Source organism: Palaemon carinicauda, chromosome 35 (genome assembly GCF_036898095.1).
Source record: "Palaemon carinicauda isolate YSFRI2023 chromosome 35, ASM3689809v2, whole genome shotgun sequence".
NCBI lineage: Eukaryota > Metazoa > Arthropoda > Malacostraca > Decapoda > Palaemonidae > Palaemon > Palaemon carinicauda.
Genome location: NC_090759.1, coordinates 77,378,882 through 77,401,488, shown reverse-complemented (window position 1 = coordinate 77,401,488; position 22,607 = coordinate 77,378,882). Strand labels below are relative to the sequence as shown.

General features: G+C 32.4%; 1 protein-coding gene across 1 annotated transcript in view; it reads right to left on the bottom strand.

The window, feature by feature from the left end:
* Window positions 1-2,377: 2,377 nt before the first annotated feature.
* Window positions 2,378-22,607, bottom strand: part of LOC137627899 (uncharacterized) — a 76,397-nt gene continuing 56,167 nt past the window's right edge. Inside the window, exons 4-6 of the mRNA XM_068359343.1 lie at window positions 15,599-15,700; window positions 12,662-12,760; window positions 2,378-4,869 (exon numbers count right to left, since the gene is read on the bottom strand). Of these exons, the coding sequence (XP_068215444.1) occupies window positions 3,124-4,869; window positions 12,662-12,760; window positions 15,599-15,700 (1,947 nt within the window). The 3' untranslated portion in view covers window positions 2,378-3,123. The remainder of the gene's footprint in view (window positions 4,870-12,661; window positions 12,761-15,598; window positions 15,701-22,607) is intronic.

Genomic DNA, 22,607 nt, shown 5'->3' with positions numbered 1-22,607 from the left:
TATGTTTTAGCACAAGGTCATTCGACGAACGAGTGAGTCTTCTGTCCAATCAATAATCATATATAATGCAAAAGTGCTCCTCTCTCTCTCTCTCCTCTTGTATCTGAACCACCAGTCAATATTGCTAACGGATGTACACAAGCGCACATAAAGGTAGCGAGTGTGCCAGGAGCCTATACACTTTCATCCATGTATGTACAGTATGATGCAAAATTATATCTTCAAATAAAAGCTCAATATTGTTAACGGATGTACACAAGCGCACATAAAGGTAGCGAGTGTGCCAAGTGCCTATACACTTTCATCCATGGGTGTATAGTATGGTGCAAAAGTATACCTTCAGAGAAAAGTTCAATACTGTTAACGGATGTACACAAGCGCACATAAAGGTAGCGCGTGTACATAGGTGCCTATACACTTTCATTCATGTATGTACAGTATGATGCAAAAGTATATCTTCAAATAAAAGCTCAATATTGTTAAGGGATGTACACAAGCGCACATAAAGGTAGCCAGTGTACAAGGTGCCTATACACTTTCATCCATATGTATAAAGTATAATGCAAAAGTATAAATACAGATAACAATTGTCAATATTGTTAACGGATGTACACAAGCGCACATAAAGGTAGCGCGTGTGCCAGGTGCCTATACACTTTCATCCACGTATGTACAGTATGATGCAAAAGTATATCTTCAGATAAAAGTTGATTGTTAAACCCCCCCCCCCCCCCACACACACACAAACCAATCAACCCTTGCATATATTATACTGCATTACGACAACCTTCATCAAAATAAAATGCGTCATTGGTCAGTAAACACTAGAAAATTTTGATGATTAATTCATATCAAACTGCTGCTAAACACTGGGATTTTCAGGTCATTCACCAGGAAGATAAGAAAGGTAAGATTCGTTTGCAAAAAGTAATTCCTTGCCGGTTGCAAATTACCTTTACATAAATATTACTGTCTCCAGAATGAGAACATGTTGCAAACAAAATATATACGAGAATAGAAAAGCCTGAATACACCGTAGATAATACAACTGCGAATAAAATAAAATTCAAATAATTACATTTCTTAGCAAGAATGAAGTAATGATAATAATATTTAACCTTTCGTCCTGTTCAAGGAAGTATACACTCAAAAATTTCTATTAAAAACGGCAAATGCCTGGTAACATTTATTTCAGGATTTTTACCATTTAAAAATGGATATATTGACGTAAAGGAGTGATATCACGGTCACCAAACAGTAAAAAATAATAACAAAGCAAGGTGAAATTAACAGTCGCCTGTAATCTACTGAAATACGGCTGAAAAAAGTATATTTTTTACAGAGTATTTCAGGTTGAAATTACGATTTTTTAAAAGCGTACTTAAATACATCGGAGCCTTTGTATATCAGCGGCCAGTCCCTCACGCGTTCATTAAAAACTTGCATTAACTAACCTAAGCTTTCCCTCCTAACCTAAACTACAAGCCATGTCCTTACCTACTGGGGGGGGGGGAGCTAACGCCCCCTACGACGCCCCTTACACTGCCGTATTCTAAGTTAGACATAATAATACATACAGGTGGCCGCTATCATGCATACACCACAATTCATCTTCTTAAATAAGAAAGAAAACTTGAGACTTAGCCCAAGAGCCTAAAATTACCCAACGCTAAATTAATAAGTAACATTAGGATTAAAACACTGAACCTTCAGAATTTCTTTTAAACATTTATTGCAAATGTGTATCACAATCCGCCTTACTTGGTACATAATGCTTAAGCTATTATAACAAAACTTAATACAGTGTACACGCGTATTAGGACACTATCACAATTATGCATATTTGAAATCTCGTTGCATTACATGTGTTTATTAAAAATCGATTGAAAAAACCTTACTGTGTAGGGATGAGATAAATGAATTTATGAAGAATGTAAAAATTGGTGAAGTGAATTTATGATGTATTATATGACTTGTATTAAACATGAATGTTTAATTAACATAGCTTTCAAAGAATATTAATTGAAAGTGTTGAAATAAATGGAGGGAACTATGATTTTTGGAATGGCAACACTGCTGTAAAATAAGAAATGTTGGCTAACTCATTATACTACACGATTGGGTTGATATTTTTTTTATACTAAAATATATAAAAAGAAACCCTCTCATATAATAAAAGAAAATTTAGATTATCGAAACATAATCTTGGGTAGGAAATGTTTGAAAAGTTAGATGGAAATGGATTAACATGATCTCGGTGAACTTATGAAAATGGTCTCAAAATCTGAGATTAAAATGAGAATATATATATATATATATATATATATATATATATATATATATATATATATATATATATATATATACAAACGCGGAATTATCGTATCCCTATACGATCCATCAAAATAGACAAGTTATAAATCAACATTCTTTGTTGACAATTAAAGCAGTTACCAAATCATTGCTGAATTAAGCCAGAAAAGAAGCTTGAGTTATTCCAAAAGCGTCATGATGAAAGTGATAATTGAGCAATGGATGAGGAAATGTACATCACAGATAACTTGAATATACTTCTCCAGTTTTTGCAATATACCTTATTGGTATCTATAGGCAATTCTTTTTAGTGAGGCATGTTTTCACCGAATCGCAGGGGTGCCCTTTAAGCTCGGAAAAGTCTCCTGATCGCTGATTGGTTGGACAAGATAATTCTAACCAATCAGATAGCAGGAAACTTTTCCAAGCTAAAAGGGTACCGCTGCGAGTCAGTGCAAATGCACCTCATTAAAAAAAATTGAGTATAGTATGCAAAGACACTCAATTGTCCAGAGGTGAACTGACGAAGTGACACTCCTTTCTACTAAACACTGTGTTTTCTATTGATTGATGTGTTTCCTTTGACTGAATAATGACTATACATTATAACATTCTCGTAAGTATACACTGATAATCCACAAAAAATCACAAGATAAAGGCAAATGAAGTTACCCGTTTACGCAGTTTACAAACATGCAAAAATATAGACTTCTGAACCCTGTCGTCGGGGGCTTAACAGTACCTTACTTTAGCAACGACGATGACTAATTACAGGTAAGTTCATAATAAAGCTAACAGCTTTTAACACTTTCATCTAAAGTTCAATGTGCCATCTCGGTTGTAAGTCAAGATAGATGTTTCCACTCTTTTGCACACTCTTTCCACAATGACTTTGGCCCAGTAGTCTACATCATGGTCATAGACAATGTCCAGTATTTCCTTCCTTGAGTTGTGTTTCTTTATGGCAGCATCGTAAACGTTCTTGAGGTCAGCGAAGGTCTCACCAATAATACGACGAGCTAACCAGCGAATGTATTTCTGCACAGAAGGTGCCGCTTGGGCGTACATATACAAATTAATGTCACTGGTTTCGGGTATTTCTGACAAGTCTTCAGGTGAAAAAGGAGGCCCGCTACTATCAAAGTTAACAGACTTTTTAGAAGTTGTTGAACTTCTGTTTATAAAACTGCCCACTTTTTGTTTAGTTGGAACTAAAGGACTGAATAGGTCTCCTTCACTTCTAGCCCTCTGAAGAACAGGGATTTTGCTTCGGTGTGAATTAAATTTCAAAGACTTTTGGCCATCTGAATTACTACGGTATATGCGAGTTGGCCTAATACCTTGTGTCACAATTTTTTGTGGCCTTTTTACAGCACTTGGAATAAAACTAACTTTCTGGGACTGTTTCTTTTTCTTACCTCCATCATTATTTGAAAATAAGATGCTTAAATTCAGGTTATCTAACTCTTGAATGAATAGATTCTCTTCATTGCCTGGACTACCTACACCAGAATCGTCTTCCATACTTCTTGCTGAAGAGGTTCGATCAAAAGCAGGCGATATCCCTGATGAAGAGCCATTAGAGTTGCTCTCACCACTATCATGAGTACTGGGATCAGTTGCTGACCTAGAGTCCAAATTGTCATTTTCGTGATCACTATCACTAAGATTCTTGAACATGTCATGTAAACGTTCAGCGATGAGATGGTCTTTAATAGTATTTGAATGTCGAGGATTCAATTTCCTCCATCGTTGCTTTGCAGATAAAGTTGTTCCTGATGGGGTCGGAGTAAGAGGCCTCTCCTTAGCTTGCCCTTGTTTCTCAGACTGAGGTTTTCGTTGAATGCCAGGAAGAAGTGGGGGTCTTTTCAATGGCTTCCGTTGCATGGAAGCCGGGATTTGCTTTTCATCATTTTCAATAGGACGACGACGACGGATCCTTCCCAGTCTTTGCAAGTGAGTCTCGTAGGCAAGGTTGGTCCTGTTTAGTAGAGGTGGATACATAGCACTAGGACCAACGCATTGGCCGTGGTCTATCAGTCGTGTAACTGATTTCTTATTCCCAGCAACCTCTGGAGAACTCATTGGTGTGCTGAGACGAGGAAGGCGACCACTTCTACCCCGCGATAAAAGTTTGTTAATTGTACTGGAAAGTTCAGGTGAGAATACTTCTCTTTCACCCTGCGCTGAGTTCTGGATTTCCTCTGGAGAGGAAAAATTCTCATAACATGTATTAGCATCGTCTTCTGACCAGTCTGCCACCTCAAGTTCTAGTCCCTCCATCAAGTTGAGCCTCGCCATTTCTAACAATCCATCAACCTTACGTCCACCACTACTACTTTTGATAGCACCTTTCACAGGCTTAGATTCAGCAGTATCAATATTTCTGTTCGGTCTTGTTCCCACACACAACTCCAGCACCTTGGGTTGAAAGCTTCTGATCACTGTGGGTGAAGATGGAGGGGCCTGAGTAGGTGGCAGACGTTCAAGGCACTGATCTTCAGGGACCTCCTGTAGAGTTTCCAGTACTTGGTACCTCCTCGACGCCGACAGATTCTGCGGGGAGATTCAGACTGTCAGTCTCTCGCCCGCTGTTATATCTACTATGCCTGTATATGACAAAAACACTAGGACATAGTATATGCAGTCATATATCGTCTACAAAACTGAATTTAATGGTGTCTTGGTTTAATTTATTTGGTGCATGTGATTAATCTACTAACGTGCTAAGGGGATTGCAGATTTAGGTTGGCTTAAATACTTAAAATGGTTAATTACAGTCATTTAAAAGGCTAACTTTTTATAGTCATAAATTTCTATGCTATTAGCATTTACAGGTGCAACTAACATACAGAAAGGGTATGGAAGCCATGAAAGTTAATAGTTTATCATGTCTTCTAAAACAAAATTTGTAACCAATAAAAAGTGACTGGTAAATTCCATATATAAACAACTTTGATAAAATATGAAATATTCATGTAGTCGTATCAGTACTGAATAACTAATAAATAACCGAGCAAATATAACGAGCAAAACCGATAAGGCGACTCACGCAAGAAACATCCCAGAAAGTTCTTGTTCTTCTCTACCTATTTTCTATTTATGAACTTGACCCTGGAGGCCATTTAGAGGTTGAAGAGCAAGATAGAGAAAAAGGAAGTGGACACAAAGGTATAGTACAAGGGTGAAAAGAGTTCACCGCACGTGTATCACACAGGCTTGTACACTGTAACGTTATTTCGTTTTTTTTTTTCTATTGTCGTTATTGCTCTACCCTCGCACTGATAACCTGTTTATGCCTCTATATGCTTGTTTCATTTTGTTTGAATTTTCGTGCCGTTCTTGACTGGAACGGGTTGTATATATACGCATGCTCTGTTCAAATAAAGTTAGTTGCATTCACTCCGTTTTTAAGTTAATACCTAACTGATGTATCTGCCCAAGAGTACAGCTAGGGACCAAAATAACGCTATAGGTAGTAGGTTGGCCAGGGCACCAGCCACCTGTTGTGATACTACCGCTAAAGAGTTATGGGGCCTTTGACTGGACAGACAGTCCTACATTGGATCCTGCTCTATGGTTACGGTTCATTTTTCCTTTGCCTACACATACACCGAATAGTCTGGCCTATTCTTTACAGATTCTCCTCTGACCTCATACACCTGACAACACTTTGATTACCAAACAATTCTTCTTCACTCAAGGGGTTAACTACAGCACTAAAATTGTTCCGTGGCTTCTTTCCTCTTGGTAAGGGTAGAAGAGACTCTTTAGCTATGGTAAGTAGCTCTTCTAGGAGAAGGACGCTCCAAAATCAAACCATTGTTCCCTAATCTTGGGTAGTGCTATAGCCTCTGTACCATGGTCTTCCACTGTCTTGGGTTAGAGATCTCTTGCTTGGGGGTACACTCGGGCACACTATTCTATCTAATTTCTCTTCCTCTTGTTTTGTTAAAGTGTTTATAGGATATATTTATTTTAATGTTGTTACTGTCTTAAAATATTTCATTTCTCCTTGTTTCCTTTCCTCACTGGGCTGCTTTCCCTGATGGGTCCCTTGGGCTTATAACGTCCTACTTTTCCAACTAGGGTTGTAGCTTAGCTAGTAGTAATAATAATAATAATATAAAAACCTCCAAGTAATGCCTACAAAGTACTGATACCACCAACCCCCCTATAGAGTGCTCTACCTATTCAGTAGTAGTAGATACATTAAAATGGACAAAGGGTCAGAAGCTCTTATGGATAGGAAAGGTCATTTACTCCCACCCAACCAAAGTAAAATAATTTGGGCGTGAACTTTTACGTCTAAAGTATCACGCGAGAAACCCATCTGGGCTGACACGGTCAGACAATTGCGACAGTATTCTTGGCCTACCCCTAAGAAGGTATTCATTACCTTAAGATAATGACACCAAAGAGAGAGAGAGAGAGAGAGAGAGAGAGAGAGAGAGAGAGAGAGAAATGACACAGCAGCAAGAGAGCCAGCTGCCTTTGAAATACTGCTTTTATCATTTTTATTATTATTATTATCATTACTTGCCAAGCTACAACCCTAGTTAGAAAATTAGGATGTTATAAGCCCAGGGGCTCCAACAGGGAAAATAGCCCAGTGAGGAAGGGAAAAGAGGAAAAATAAATTATTTGAAGAGCAACAATATTAAAATAGATATTTCCTATATAAACTATAAAAACTTTAAACAAAACAAAAGGAAAAGAAATAAGATAGATTAGTGTGTCCCAGTGTACCCTCAAGCAAGAGAACTCTAACCCAAGACAGAGGAAGACCATGGCTTTGTCACAAACTGTCGAAATGTAATGTTAGAAATAAATGTATATACTACACCCGATCATTTACAGACGACTGAATTTAATAAACAAACTATCAACTGTACGTGATGACCAAAGAGCTTAACCCTATTACCCCCAAGGTAAGATTAAATTTCGAGCACATTTTCCTATATATTTTATTCAAATTGCTCTAACAGCCTCAACTTTTGTCATAGAGAGGTCAGGTTGGTCTCATTCTTTTGGAAAATGCCTGAGATTTCTCAAAAAGTTATCAAAAACATGCAAAAACATGTAAATAACAGTGTTTTGCAAGAACGTACCGGTGCGTCCTTTGGGGGCGAAATATCTAGAATTTACGAGCAACTCTCATATTCTCACTACATGGCCAGCGGACAGTCCTCCTTTCCAATGGAATCGTAATTTCAACAGTTAGTTAGAAGCTTACATTTCAATATAATACCGTTGAGATACTACCGCTAAAGTGTTATGGGGGTCTTTTGACTGGCCAGACAGTAGTTCAATGGATCCTTCTCTCTGGTTACGGTTCACTTTCCCTTTGCCTGCACATACACTGAATAGTCTGGCCTATTCATTACATATTCTCCTCTGTCCTCATACACCTGACAACACTGAGATTACCAAACCATTCTTCTTCACCCAAGGGTTAATTACTGCGCTGTAATTGTTCAGTGACTACCTTCCTCTTGGTAAGGGTAGATGAGACTCTAGCTATGGTAAGCAGCTCTTCTAGGAGAAGGACACTCTAAAATCAAACCATTGTTATCCAGTCTTGGGTAGTGCCATAGCCTCTGTACCATGGTCCTCCACTGTCTTGGGTTAGCGTTCTCTTGCATGAGGGTACTCTCGGGCACACTATTCTATCTAATTTCTCTTCTTGTTTTGTTAAAATTTTTATAGTTTATATAGGAAATATTCATTTTAATGTTGTTACTGTTCTTAAAATATCTTATCTTTCCGTGTTTCCTTTCCTCACTGGGTTATTTTCCATGTTAGGGCCCCTTGGCTTATAGCATCCTGCTTTTCCAACTAGGGTTGTAGCTTAGCAAGTAATAATAATAATAATAATAATAATAATAATAATAATAATATGGACAAATATATAAACAACTGACTATTTTTCAATGGGAACTATGAACAAACGCTTTCCAGTTTCCAACACTAACAAAAATAATGAACCGAAAAGTATTGGCACCTCACAATCTACAACAGCAACACACATTCAACTTGGCAACAGCACACCATTATTATTATTATTATTATTATTATTATTAGGTAAGCTACAACCCCAGTTGCAAAGGCGGGATGCTATAAGCCCAAGGGTTCCAACAAGGAAAATATTCCAGTGAGGAAAGAATATAAGGAAACAGATTAGTGTGCCCGAGTGTATCCTCAAGCAAGAAAACTAACCCAAAACAATGGAGGACCATGGTATAGATGTTATGGCACTGCCCAAGATTAGAAAAGAATGGTTTGATTTTTGAGTGTCCTAGAAGATCTGGTTACAACAGATAAAGAGTCTCTTCTACCATTACCTGTAGCCTCTAAATAATTACAGTGCAGTAAATGAAATAGAAAATATTTCGAGCAGACATTACCTTATAAGTATCCAGACAAAGCTACGAGGAAAAAGCAACAAAGCTAAAAACTCATGTCTAAATAGCCCCAAGATTTATTAGGAAGAGATGATACTATGCTTCTAGGTACCCCATCACCATGAATTCATCTATTGCATCATCAGAAGATAAGTTTCCCAAACATGTGGATCACTATCCGTCAGAGAATACGCTAAACCTTATCACATTTCTCAGGAAGACAATCATACCTGGTTCTCACCCCACCCCCGCCCCCCACCACCTCCCCAAAAATGAAAAATGTAAAATACGGATAGTTGAATTTCATTTCCAATATTGTCTCCTTTACAAATGCACCGATCGTCACTTCTTCATTTAAGTCTACTAGCTAGTACAGTGGTGATATGTTCGCCTAGTATTCGCATGGCAGCAGATCGATCCCCGCCCGGGACCTTGAGTTTAAGCTGTTTACTGGGGAGGATACCGCTGTGGTTGGGCACCACAGTGGGGGTTTATGCTTGCCCAAGTGACGTTCTGGTGACCATCTATTCTGATAAAACTGAAACCAGACACCTATATCTTTAATTAACGACAATTTGTTCCTGGCTCTTGCACATAAAAGAACATATTTTATCTGCATAAACACAATGGTCAAATCGCTCATTCTTATTACATAATAAATCACTTGAATATAGCCCGGAATAAATCAAATTTATATGCAGTGAGAAACCATTAATCAATATAGCTCCTTTCAGATTATATACATACATACATACATATACAAATGAAACAAAAACAAAAAAGGGGACCTCTACTCTCTACGTTCCTCCCAGCCTGACAAGGGACTCAACCGAGTTCAGCTGGTACTGCTAGGGTGCCACAGCCCACCCTCCCCCGCTATCCACCACAGATGAAGCTTCATAATGCTGAATCTCCTACTGCTGCTACCTCCGCGGTCATCTAAGGCATCGGAGGAAGCAGCAGTATATCATGGTTTTAATCTACAATATCTTGCTTTTTGGTTTGCAGTAAATTACGTTTTAATCTTTAAGCTACATGAAAAACACTTTATACTACTTCTTCATTCAATAATGGGTCCTATAGGAGTATATGGAAATCATGATCCCTATATATTGATAGTTATTTTATATATTAAGTTAAATAACTGTCGTCCCTGTTGAAAAAGTTATCAATGCTGAGTTAAGTCACTACCGTCCTTAATGAAAGTTATTTCAATGTTAGTTTAAGTACGTACCGTACTTTTTGAAAAAGTTATTTTAATGAGTAAATAATTACCATCCTTCTTGAAAAAGTTATCAATGTAAAGTAACTACCATCCTTTTTTTTAAAAAAGTTATTGCAATATTAAAATAAATAACTACAGTCTATATAGAAAAAGTTATCAATGTTGAGTTAAGAAACAACTGCACTTTTAGAAAAAGTTATTTCAATGTTCAAATAACTACCGTCCTTCTTGAAAAAGTTATTTCTATGTTCAAATAACCACCGTCCTTGTTGAAAAAGTTATTTCGATGTTCAAATAACTACCGTCCTTGTTGAAAAAGTTATTTCGATGTTCAAATAACTACCGTCCTTCTTGAAAAAGTTATTTCATTGTTCAAATAACGACCGTCCTTGTTGAAAAAGTTATTACAATGTTCAAATAACTACCGTCCTTCTTGATAATGTTATTTCAATGTTCAAATAACTACCACCCTTGTTGAAAAAGTTATTTCAATGTTCAAATAACTACCGTCCTTGCTGAAAAAGTTATTTCGATGTTCAAATAACTACCGTCCTTCTTGAAAAAGTTATTTCAATGTTGACCTAAACAACTACCGTCCTTTTGGTGCAGTCTTCCTTCACGTTATGAGAGAACATTCGAATATTGGTTCTGTTAATTCATTAATTTTGGGCATTTTGGCATCCTGACATCAAAAGTCATTGTCGCCGATATCATTTGTTATATAAATACAAAAGGAAGTTCAATTTGAAAAAAAAAAAAAGTCAGTATAAAAATTAAATAGCTTTAAGAAGGGAAATTCAATTAAAAAAAAGTCAGTATAAGAATTAAATAGCTTTAAGAAGAAAAGGAAATTAAATTTAAAAAAAAGGTCAGTATAAAAATTAATTAGCTTTAAGAAGAAAAGGAAATTCAATTTAATAAAAGGGTCAGTATAAAAATTAAATAGCTTTAAGAAGAAAAGGAAATTCAATTGAAAAATAAAGTCAGTATAAAAATTAAATAGCTTTAAGAAGCAAAGGAAATTCAATTGAAAAATAAAGTCAGTATAAAAATTAAATAGCTTTAAGAAGAAAAGGAAATTGAATTTAAAAAAAAGTCCATATAAAAATCAAATAGCTTTAAGAAAAGGAAATTCATTTAAAAGGTCAGTATAAAAATCAAATAGATTTAAGAAGAAAAGGAAATTCAATTTAAAAAATGGTCAGTATAGAAATTAAATAGCTTTAAGAAGAAAAGGAAATTCAATTAAAAAAAGTCAGTATAAAAATTAAATAGCTTTAAGAAGAAAAGGAAATTCAATTTAAAAAAAAAATCAGTATAAAAATTAAATAGCTTTAAGAAGGGAAATTCAATTTAAAAAAAGTCAGTATAAAAATGAAATAGCTTTAAGAAGAAAGGGAAATTTAATTTTAAAAAAGTCAGTATAAAAATGAAATAGCTTTAAGAAGAAAAGGAAATTCAATTTAAAAAAAGGTCAGTATAAAAATGAAATAGCTTTAAGAAGAAAGGGAAATTTAATTTTAAAAAAGTCAGTATAAAAATGAAATAGCTTTAAGAAGAAAAGGAAATTCAATTTAAAAAAAGGTCAGTATAAAAATGAAATAGCTTTAAGAAGAAAGGGAAATTTAATTTAAAAAAAAGTCAGTATAAAAATTAAATAGCTTTAAGACGAAAGGGAAATTCAATTTAAAAAAAAAAAGTCAGTATAGAAATTAAATAGCTTTAAGAAGAAAAGGAAATTCAATTTAAAAAAAAGTCAGTATAAAAAATAAATAGCTTTAAGAAAAGGAAATTCATTTAAAAGGTCAGTATAGAAATGAAATAGCTTTAAGAAGAAAAGGAAATTCAATTTAAAAGAAAAAAGTCAGTATAAAAATGAAATAGCTTAAAGAAGAAAAGGAAGTTCAATTTAAAAAAAAAAAGTCAGTATAAGAATGAAATAACTTTAAGAAGAAAAGGAAATTCAATTTAAAAAAAAAGTCAGTATAAAAATGAAATAGCTTAAAGAAGAAAAGGAAATTCAATTTAAAAAAAAAGTCAGTATAAAAATGAAATAGCTTTAAGAAGAAAAGGAAGTTCAATTTAAAAAAAAAAGTCAGTATAAAAATGAAATAGCTTTAAGAAGAAAAGGAAATTCAATTTAAAAAAAAGTCAGTATAAAAATGAAATAGCTTTAAGAAGAAAAGGAAGTTCAATTTAAAAAAAAAAGTCAGTATAAGAATGAAATAACTTTAAGAAGAAAAGGAAATTCAATTAAAAAAAAAAGTCAGTATAAAAATGAAATAACTAAGAAAAAAGGGAAATTCAATTTAAAAAAGGTCAGTATAAAAAAATTAAATAGCTGCAAGAAGAATAGGAAATTTAATTAAAAAAAAGGTCAGTATAAAAATTAAATAACTTTAAGAAGAAAAGGAAATTCAATTTAAAAAAAAGTCAGTAAAAAAAATTAAATAGCTTTAAGAAGAAAGGGAAATTCAATTTTTAAAAAAGTCAGTATAAAAATGAAATAGCTTTAAGAAGAAAAGTAAATTCAATTTAAAAAAAAAGTCAATATAAAAATTAAATAGCTTCAAGAAGAAAAGGATTTCAATTTAAAAAAAAAAGTTCAGTATAGAAATTAAATAGCTTTCATAAGACCTACTTCCCAAATAAATATAAAAAAAATATATAAAAATACCTTTGACATGTCATAAAAAAAAATTAATAAATCAGTACTTACATGATCTGTGACGTCAAGTGTCTCCGGGTAATCAGCAATGAGGTAGTCTACTATAGCCCGATGGTCGTGGACCACTGCCTTGTGGAGGAGGCCTACGCCCTGTTGGAATAAAGGAAAAATAATACACTTTAAAAATGGGACAGTTTATTCAAATTTTCATGCTGGAGATCGAGATTCATATAAAAGGAAAATTTCTTTTACGAGAAAAAAAATTATCTTTGAAAAAAATAGTTACAATTTTAATTTGTTTGAACAAAAACAATAAAGATGATCTTTTTTGAAATAAGGAATGTTTTTTCATTTATTTATTTCGGAGAAACAAACGAATAACAGCGTAATAATGTCTAAGGAACATAAAATAAGGTTAACTAATAAGAGTTCTAATCTAAACACGCAGTCCATTGCTTCTCCTGCCTCAGTGTGACCCATTGTTGTCAACAATATCCCTCTACACATATTTGTTCTCTGAAGAGGAAGGGAGATGGTCGCTTCGAAAGCTCAAAATAATTATATATATATATATATATATATATATATATATATATATATATATATATATATATATATATATGTGTGTGTGTGTGTGTGTGTGTGTGTATATATATATATATATATATATATATATATATATATATATATATATATATATGTATATATACATATATATATATATATATATATATATATATATATATATATATATATATAAATTTTGGATTTATCTAAATTTTGTGTTTATTTTAATTATCTAAATATTTCTCAAGCTGAAGCACAGCGTATGAAACCCAGCACTATTAAAAAACCTAATTTTAATCGGAAATTCTCCGTAAAAATATACTGTTCTCAGCCGTATTTCAGTAAAATACAGTCGACCGTAATTTTACCCTACTTTGTTATTATCTTTTTACGGGTTGATGACCGTAATATCTGTCCTCTACGTTAATATATTAGTTTTTTTTTTTTAACGGTAAATACCTGGCAAGATTTATTCCATGATTTATACCGCTTTTACGGATTTTTTTTCATTTTAAAAGACATTTAGATATATAGTAAAAATTGCAGTTGTAAATACAGTATATATAAAATAAAAAATTATTCATGTATATATACTATAATGTATATATGTTATTAATTGCAAGATTGTAAATGTGTATTTCATAATAGAAGAAGAAAAATTAACAGTGAATGAAGAAACATTTGAGAATGAAAAGAAAGATGGAGCTTAATGATAGCATGCAAAGTTCTGCATTCCGACCTCAGCAATACTCTTATAATAAGAATTCCCTTCGAGCTTCAGAGAACAAGGGGTATCTACAGCCCTTAATGGTTGGCATGAAAATATTTGGCCTTTCTGCAAGCCCTTATTATTATTATTATTATTATTATTATTAGACAAGCTACAACCTAGGTAGTAGGTTGGCCAGGGCACTAGCCACTCGTTGAGATACTACCGCTAGAGAGTTATGGGGTCCTTTGACTAGCCAGACAGTACCTACATTGGATCCTTCTTTCTGGTTACGGTTCATTTTCCCCTTGCCTACACATTACATAGTCTCCTCTGTCCTCACACACCGGACAACACTGAGATTACCAAACAATTCTTCCTCGCTCAATGGGTTAACTACCGCACTGTAATTGTTCAGTGGCTACTATCCTCTTGGTAAACGTAGAAGATACTCTTTAGCTATGGTAAGCAGCTCTTCTAGGGGGCCACTCCAAAATCAAACCATTGTTCATTAGTCTTGGGTAGTGCCATAGCCTCTATACCTTGGTCTTCCACTGTCTTGGGTTAGAGATCTCTTGATTCATGTACACTGGGGAACACTTTTCTGTTTTATTCCTCTTGTTATTTTAAGTTTTTATAGTTTTTATAAAAAAAGATCTATTCCAATGTTATTACTGTTCTTAAAAAATTATATTTACTTCTCTTGTAGTTTACTTATTTCCTTACTTCCTTTCTTCACTGGGATATTTTTGTCCTATTGGAGCCCTTGGGCTTGTGGCATCCTGCTTTTCCAACTAGCGTTGTAGCTTAGCTAGTAATAATAATAATAATAATAATAATAATAATAATAATAATAATAATAAGTAGAAAGAGCCATCAAAGAATTCTGACCTTAGCCAACGAACATATTACTCAAGTCACGGAACAAGCTTGCCTTGTTTCACATTCGGACCATGAATGAATCTACTGTACAATAATAATAATAATAATAATAATAACAATAATAATAATAATAATAATAATAATAATAATAATAATAATAATAATAATAATAATAACCAGAATCGCGATCTTGATCCGGATCACCTCCAAAACTTAATGGGTTCTTTCGGAGCATAATACTGTTCTGTTGTTAAAATTTGGTGAATCATATTAACAAACAAACAAATATATAAATGAATAAATAAATAACAGTCAGACAAGCAGATAAATATATAAATAAACGGAGGTAATTTTATAGCCTTTTTGGCGGAGGTAACAATAATGATAACAATAACAACAATAACCTCACTGGGCTATTTTTTCTCCGTTGGAGCCCTTATGCTTATAGCGTCCTGATTTTCCAACTAGGGTTGTAGCTTAGCTAGTAATAATAATAATAATAATAATAATAATAATAATAATAATAAATGGAGGTCATTTTATAACCTCTTTGGTGAAGGTAACAATAACAATAACAACAACAATAATAATAATAATAATAATAATAATAATAATAATAAACGGAGGTCATTTTATAACCTCCTTGGTGGAGGTAACAATAATAATAACAATAATAATAATAATAATAATAATAATAATAATAATAATAATAAATGGAGGTCATTTTATAACCTCTTTGGTGGAGGTAATAATAATAATAATAACAATAATAATAATAATAATAATAATAATAATAATAATAATAATAATAATAATAATAATAACCTCACCTGTGCATCTTTTGACCTGGCCAACTTCCTTCTGTCCAGCAACGCCTTCAAGTCTCTTAGGTTTCCCTTCTCTACAGCATCATGAATCAGATCGATTTTGGACTGCAAATGGGAAAAAAGATCAAAATTAGAAATTACTTTAATTTCGAATTACTAATGGAAAAATTAACAAATACAATTAAAAGTAAAGAAATTGATACATACTATAAGTTGAGGTTATAAATGGAAAAAATTATTTTTGATTAATTATTATAGGTCCAGCCAGTATGGGATTAATATTTTCTAGATGGAAAAAATATGTTAAAACTGTGATGCGGATTTTCTTCTGAATTTTAGCAGCATATATATATATATATATATATATATATATATATATATATATATATATATATATATATATATATATATATATATTTCTTTTGAATTTTAGCAGCATATATATATATATAAATAGATAGATAGATAGATAGATAAATAGATAGATAGAGATATATACACACACACATATATATATATATATATATATATATATATATATATATATATATAAATATATATACATATATAATATATATATATATAAATATCTATATATATAATTAATTTACATATAACACATATGTATATATACATAATATGCATATATACATATATAAACAACACACTATCTAATCATAATCATTACCTAATTCATCATATTTCGAGTTATTACGAACCCCATACAATTTGGTCAGGAATTACTAGTAATTTGTCTTCCCCATTTCTAGCATAGAACAACACAGGTCGAAGGTCGCGAGACAAATTGCCTACCCTTTTGACCTAATAAGTAGCCAATTGCCATTTACAGCGTTGTGTCAGGAGCCATCAATATTAACCCATAAATTACCTTTAATAGATTACCCGCCCATATATGGAATTCCTATGGATGGGGGGGTGGGGGTGGGGGTGGAATGAGGGGTACCAGCCCCATATCATCCATAATAGTTTATTGATCTTGTAAGAACAACATGACTATTACCATTCCAGTATATATTGTTAATGTTTTGAAATATTTTATTACGATTGTTTATTCTTAACTTGTAATTTATTTATTTGTTTCCTTTCCTCACTGAGCTATTTTTCCTTGTTGGGGCCCTTGGGCTTATAGCATCTTGCTTTTCCAACAAAGGTTGTAGCCTGGCTCGTAATAATAATAATAATAATAATAATAATAATAATAATAATAATAATAATAAGGAAGTATGGTTTCAACACACGTGAGAAATGCTAACATAACTACTCGAAGTTAAAGGAATTGAGCCAGAAAAAAAAAAAAAAAAAAAAAAAGGTTAAACAATATATCTCGATGTTTCTTTCACTAGCCCGGTATTAGACATACAACTCTGCGAGGCGTCAGTTAGCTCATAACTGAGAGGCGAGGTGAATGCAACTAAACTTTGTTAAACAATCATCAAGTTTATATACGGCGACTTCCGAGGAAGAAGTTCATAATAATTCAAGCAAAATAAAGCATGCTTATACAGGTTGGTCTATTAACAGTGCAGGGAAGAACGAGTGATTAGATTAAAAATCCAAACCATTTCTGTTTACGAGCGTGTATGAAACACGTGCGGTACTCTATTTTCTTTTAGTTTCTGTTATGTTAATAAGGGCTGGTGTATACTTATGATTTAAAGAACCTTCATTTTCTTTTGATAATACATGTGAAACTTCGAAATTTCTTATTGTACCTTACAATTTATAAAAAAATAAAAAATTTAAACTTTATATAATTTTCTATTACAATTTCAAATTTCATATATACAGTCTATTTTCAGTGAATTATCTAACATTATTTTCTTCCAGCATGGCATTAATTGTATTTTTTGACAAATTCTGTGCCTATACCTCTTTAACTATAGTCCATTTCTTTTAGCGATGCATATTTGCACTAAGTCGCGGCGGTGCCCTTTTAGCTCGGAAAAGTTTCCTGATCGCTGATTGGTTAGAATTATCTTGTCCAACCAATCAGCGATCCGGAAACTTTTCCGAGCTATAAGGGCACCGCTGCGAGTCGGTGCAAATATGCATCGCTAAAAGAAATGGACTATAGTAACTAATCCTATTCCGTCCTTATACAATTCAAACAAAATTTATTTTCACCATTTTTATCGTCACCAGTTACAATAAGCTCTATTAACATCTAACAATATATATCGCTTAAGACTAACAATAACAGCAAAATACCAATAAATAAAAGAGTAAATTATAAGAATGAAATTCTGAAGGTCAACACGAAAACAGCCATCTATTTACAACCTTCGAAATGTCATGTTTAAAAGCAATAAAAAAAAACAAATATATCGAATAAATCACTTCTTCTGAAGGTCAATAGGAAGACAGCCGTTTATTTACAACTCCAGAAAATTAAATCACACAGTATATACAGAAATAAACAACGCAAATACTATATTGAAGAAATCACATCTCCTGAAGATCAACATGGAAATATCCTTTATTTACAGGCTTTGCAAAAGAAATTCCATTTTCGTACGCAATGTGACGTGTCAGCATAAAGTTTGTTTCCTGCGCAAAACCTCGAGAAGTGGGAACTGAATCGCCAGAGAAGGCAGTGAGATGGTAATCTTCGTCTAGACAGGTTATGGAAGACTTTAGAAATGATATCTTGGAAAATATCCTTGTGTGAGTAGATGCCATAAAGCACCAGATGAAGGCAACGTATTGCAGGTTTTCAAAGTCTGAGATTTTTAAGATTTTCAAGGTTCTTGATAATGAAATACGAAAAGACAAAGAGAAATAAGAATCTCATTGTAATATAAAATACTTTATTTCAAAACTATCAATAATAAATACTGCAAATACATCCAACTAAAAATAATTCAAACAACGTCATGCCTTGATACTACACAGTATTCTAAAAGATTTATTCCAACTGTGACCAATTGTGGACTGTGTTTCTTCCTAATCTGGCTGTTGAATCAGCTGTTAGCGAATATACGTACTTAGGACAAACGGTAGGTGTTTCCCCAGGACATGAGACCGAAATTAAAAGAAGGATACGCATGGGATGGAGAGCATTTGTTAATCAAAATGAGATTATGAAAAGTAAAATGCCACTTTCTCTAAAAAGAAAAGTATATAATGAGATGGTCCAACCAGTATTAACTTATGCCTTACAAACTTGGAACCTTACTAAAGCGTTAGAACAAAAGCTAGTTGCAATTTAAAGAGCTATGGAAAGAATAATGATGGAAATAACACCAAAAGACAGAAAAAGAGCAACATGGATACCAGAGCAAACTAAAGTAGAGGATATTCTAATACCATGTAAGAAAAAGAAATGGACATGGGCAGGGCATAAAATGAGACTGACAGATAATAGATGGACATTAAAAATAACAGAATGGATCCCTAGTAATTGCAAAAGAAACAGAGAAAGCCAGAGAAGACGTTGGATTGACGAGCTAAGAAAAATTGCCATAAATAGGCCATAAACAGTCGGGAGTGGAAGGACGTGTCTGAGGCCTGTTGGCGGTGGACTAGTTACGGGTGATAATGATGATGATGATTTTATATATATGTATATATATATATATATATATATATATATATATAAATATATATATATATATATATATATATATATATATATATAAATATATACATATATATATATGTATATATATATATATATATATATATATATATATATATATATATATATATATATATATATATATATATATATATATATATATATATATATATATATATAGACTCATATATTGACAGAAAGATCTGTTCTTAAATGAGAGCAAAGTTAAGGTAAAAAAAGAAATGTAGGACAGTTGGATATAAACAATCTGGATGTTGCAAAAAAAAAACTTTACAACAGACTACAGTACGCCACGCAAGGCAAAGTATACAGTACTATAAAATTTTAATAATAATAATAATAATAATAATAATAATAATAATAATAATAATAATAATAATAATAATAATAATAATAATAATAAGAAGAAGAAGAAGAAGAAGAAGAATGCCAATACGACGTCAAAAGAGAACTGAAAGCTCTCAACTAATATATGCGCCTCTCCAAAAGGGGAAGGTTATACTTACAAAACTATATGAACAAACTAGTAACAAATTCCCAATCTCCTTATTTATCGCAGGTCAGATGGAAAATATAAAGGGGATTAAAGGGTAAAATACGATAAAATGGACACTTGAAAACTAGAAGCTAAAGAATATACAAAATTAAATGCCCGGAGAATAGGAAATTTGACTAAAGAAAAATAATAAAACTTTTTAAAAGAAATACGAGTATTTAAAAACACAAAACAAGTATAATTAAAAACACGAATTAATGAATAATAAAATGAAATAATAAATAACGTAGGAAAATGGATTAAAGAAAAATAATAAAACTTTTTAAAAGAAATACGAGTATTTAAAAACATAAAACAAGTTTAATTAAAAACGTGAATCAATGAATAATAAAATGAAATAATAAATAACGTAGGAAAATGGATTAAAGAAAAATAATATAACTTTTTAAAAGAAATACGAGTAATTAAAAACATAAAACAAGTTTAATTAAAAATATGAATCAATGAATAATAAAATGAAATAATAAATAACGTAAAAATAAAATAAAATAATAAAATAATGAATAATGAAATATGAAATATAAGGCATGAATAATTTCTAAGACAAAAAGTAAAAAAAACAATAGGATCAAAATAGCTCTAATAAAATACATCAAGAATTGGAAAAGATAAATCATTAAATAATAAACTAAAACGAAATATAAGACACAAACTTTCCAAGACAACAAAGCATACAAAAAAAAAAGATTAAAATAATCTAGTAAAATACACCCAAAATTGGAAAAGACAAATCAATAAATATTAAGATACAACGAAATATAAGATATGTAAAATTCCTACAACAAAGTATACAATAAAATAAAAAATAGGATTAAAATAGATGTAATAAAATACACGCAACGTAATATAAGATATGCAAAATTCCTACGACAAAATTAAAAAAAAAAAAAATTAAAATAAATTTAGTAAAATACACCCAAAACATGAAAATAAAAACCAATCAATAATAAAATACAACGAAATATAAGACATGAAAACCTCCTAAGGAAAAAAAAAATAAAAAAAAAGCAATAGGATGAAAAGGCCAACGAGAATAAATGACGAATGGGCAATCGTGACTCAACGCAATGAAAAAAACTGTCCCGCCAGACAAGAAAATCTTTCACCTCATGATTAAAGTCTGCGGAGTTCCACACCCATAATGACCCAAATCATATAATAAGGCTCTTACGTCGAAGTTCGCGCGAGGGCAATCCGTGACTAAGAGTGCAAGAATTTCTTCTAATAAATTATCCTTAGCATTCAGGTGTCTTTTAAAGGTTTATGAAAATGAGACTATGAAATGTAAAATGCCACTTTCTCTAAAAAACAAAAGTATTTATGAATGGCAGAGGCAAGGGACAGTGACAATGCCCTTGGGTTGTAGTGGCCGATGTGGTAACCTCCCTGGCTGGTGAACGCCAGACTGGGGTCGAGTCAAGCTCAAACTCGTTAGTTTCTTTGGTCGCTGCAACCTTACTATCCTTGTGAGCTAAGGATGGGGGTGTAAGCGGAGCGTATAGGTCTATCTGCTGAGTCATCAGCAGCCATTTTCAGGCACTCCTTGGTCCTAGCTTGGGTGGAGAGGGGGTTTGGGCGCTGATTATATGCATATATGGTCAGCCTATAGGGCATTGCCCTGCTCGGTAGGGCAATGTCACTATCCCTTGCCTCTTCCATTCATGAGCGGCCTTTAAACTAGACACTGGTCATATATACATAAGATCAGCGCCAAAGGCTCTCTCAAAGCAAGCTTTTCTTTTAATATCTTTAACTTAAAATTCCGGGGACTTTTAAAGGTTTAAATGTCGCTCATGAATGGCTGAGGCAAGGCAGAGTGACCATATATACATTCAGCAACCAAGCCCCCTCTCCACCCAAGGTAGGACCAGGGAGGGCCAGACAATGACTGCTGATGACTCAGCAGGTAGATCTATAGGCTCCCCAAAACTCCCCATCCTTAGCTCACAAGGATGGTGAGGTTGCAGACAGTACAAGAAACTATTGAGCTTGAGCAGGCCTCGAACCCCAGTCCGGCCATTCGCTAGGCAAGGACGTTTCCAATAGGCCACCACAAGCCTATATTTCATTAGTCTGTAACTGACCCGTTATGAGTACCCCCTCCAGAAAAAAAAAAAAAAAAAAAAAAAAAAAATACAGTTGGAACTAGAAAAAGGTCAAGAGTGAAGGTATTGACATTTATAGATAAAATCTATTTAGCACTTTTTAAAATTCGGGAACATGCATAAAATTTATGATAATATTAACCTTTACCATAAGAAACCAATTAGATAATTAAAACTGGGAAAATATCAGGTGAGGATAATAACATTCATGCTAAAATTTATTTAACATTTTTCAAAAATTTGGAAACAAATGAATTTTTTTTTTCCAAATAATCTGTCAAATTATTTTCTTTTATGTTTGAATATTCCCCGGTTCCCTACACAAACTAGTTTTTTCTATTCTATTGTGACTAACACTCACCCCAAAATTATATATATATATATATATATATATATATATATATATATATATATATATATATATATATATGTGTGTGTGTGTGTGTGTGTGTGTGTATCTTTGTATATATATATATATATATATATATATATATATATATATATATATATCTATCTATCTATATATATATATATATATATATATATATATATATATATATATATATATATATATATATATATATATATATATACACACACATATATAGATACACACACACACACACACACACACACACACACACACACACATATATATATATATATATATATATATATATATATATATATATATATATATATGCATATACATCTTTCACTCAAAGAAAAAAT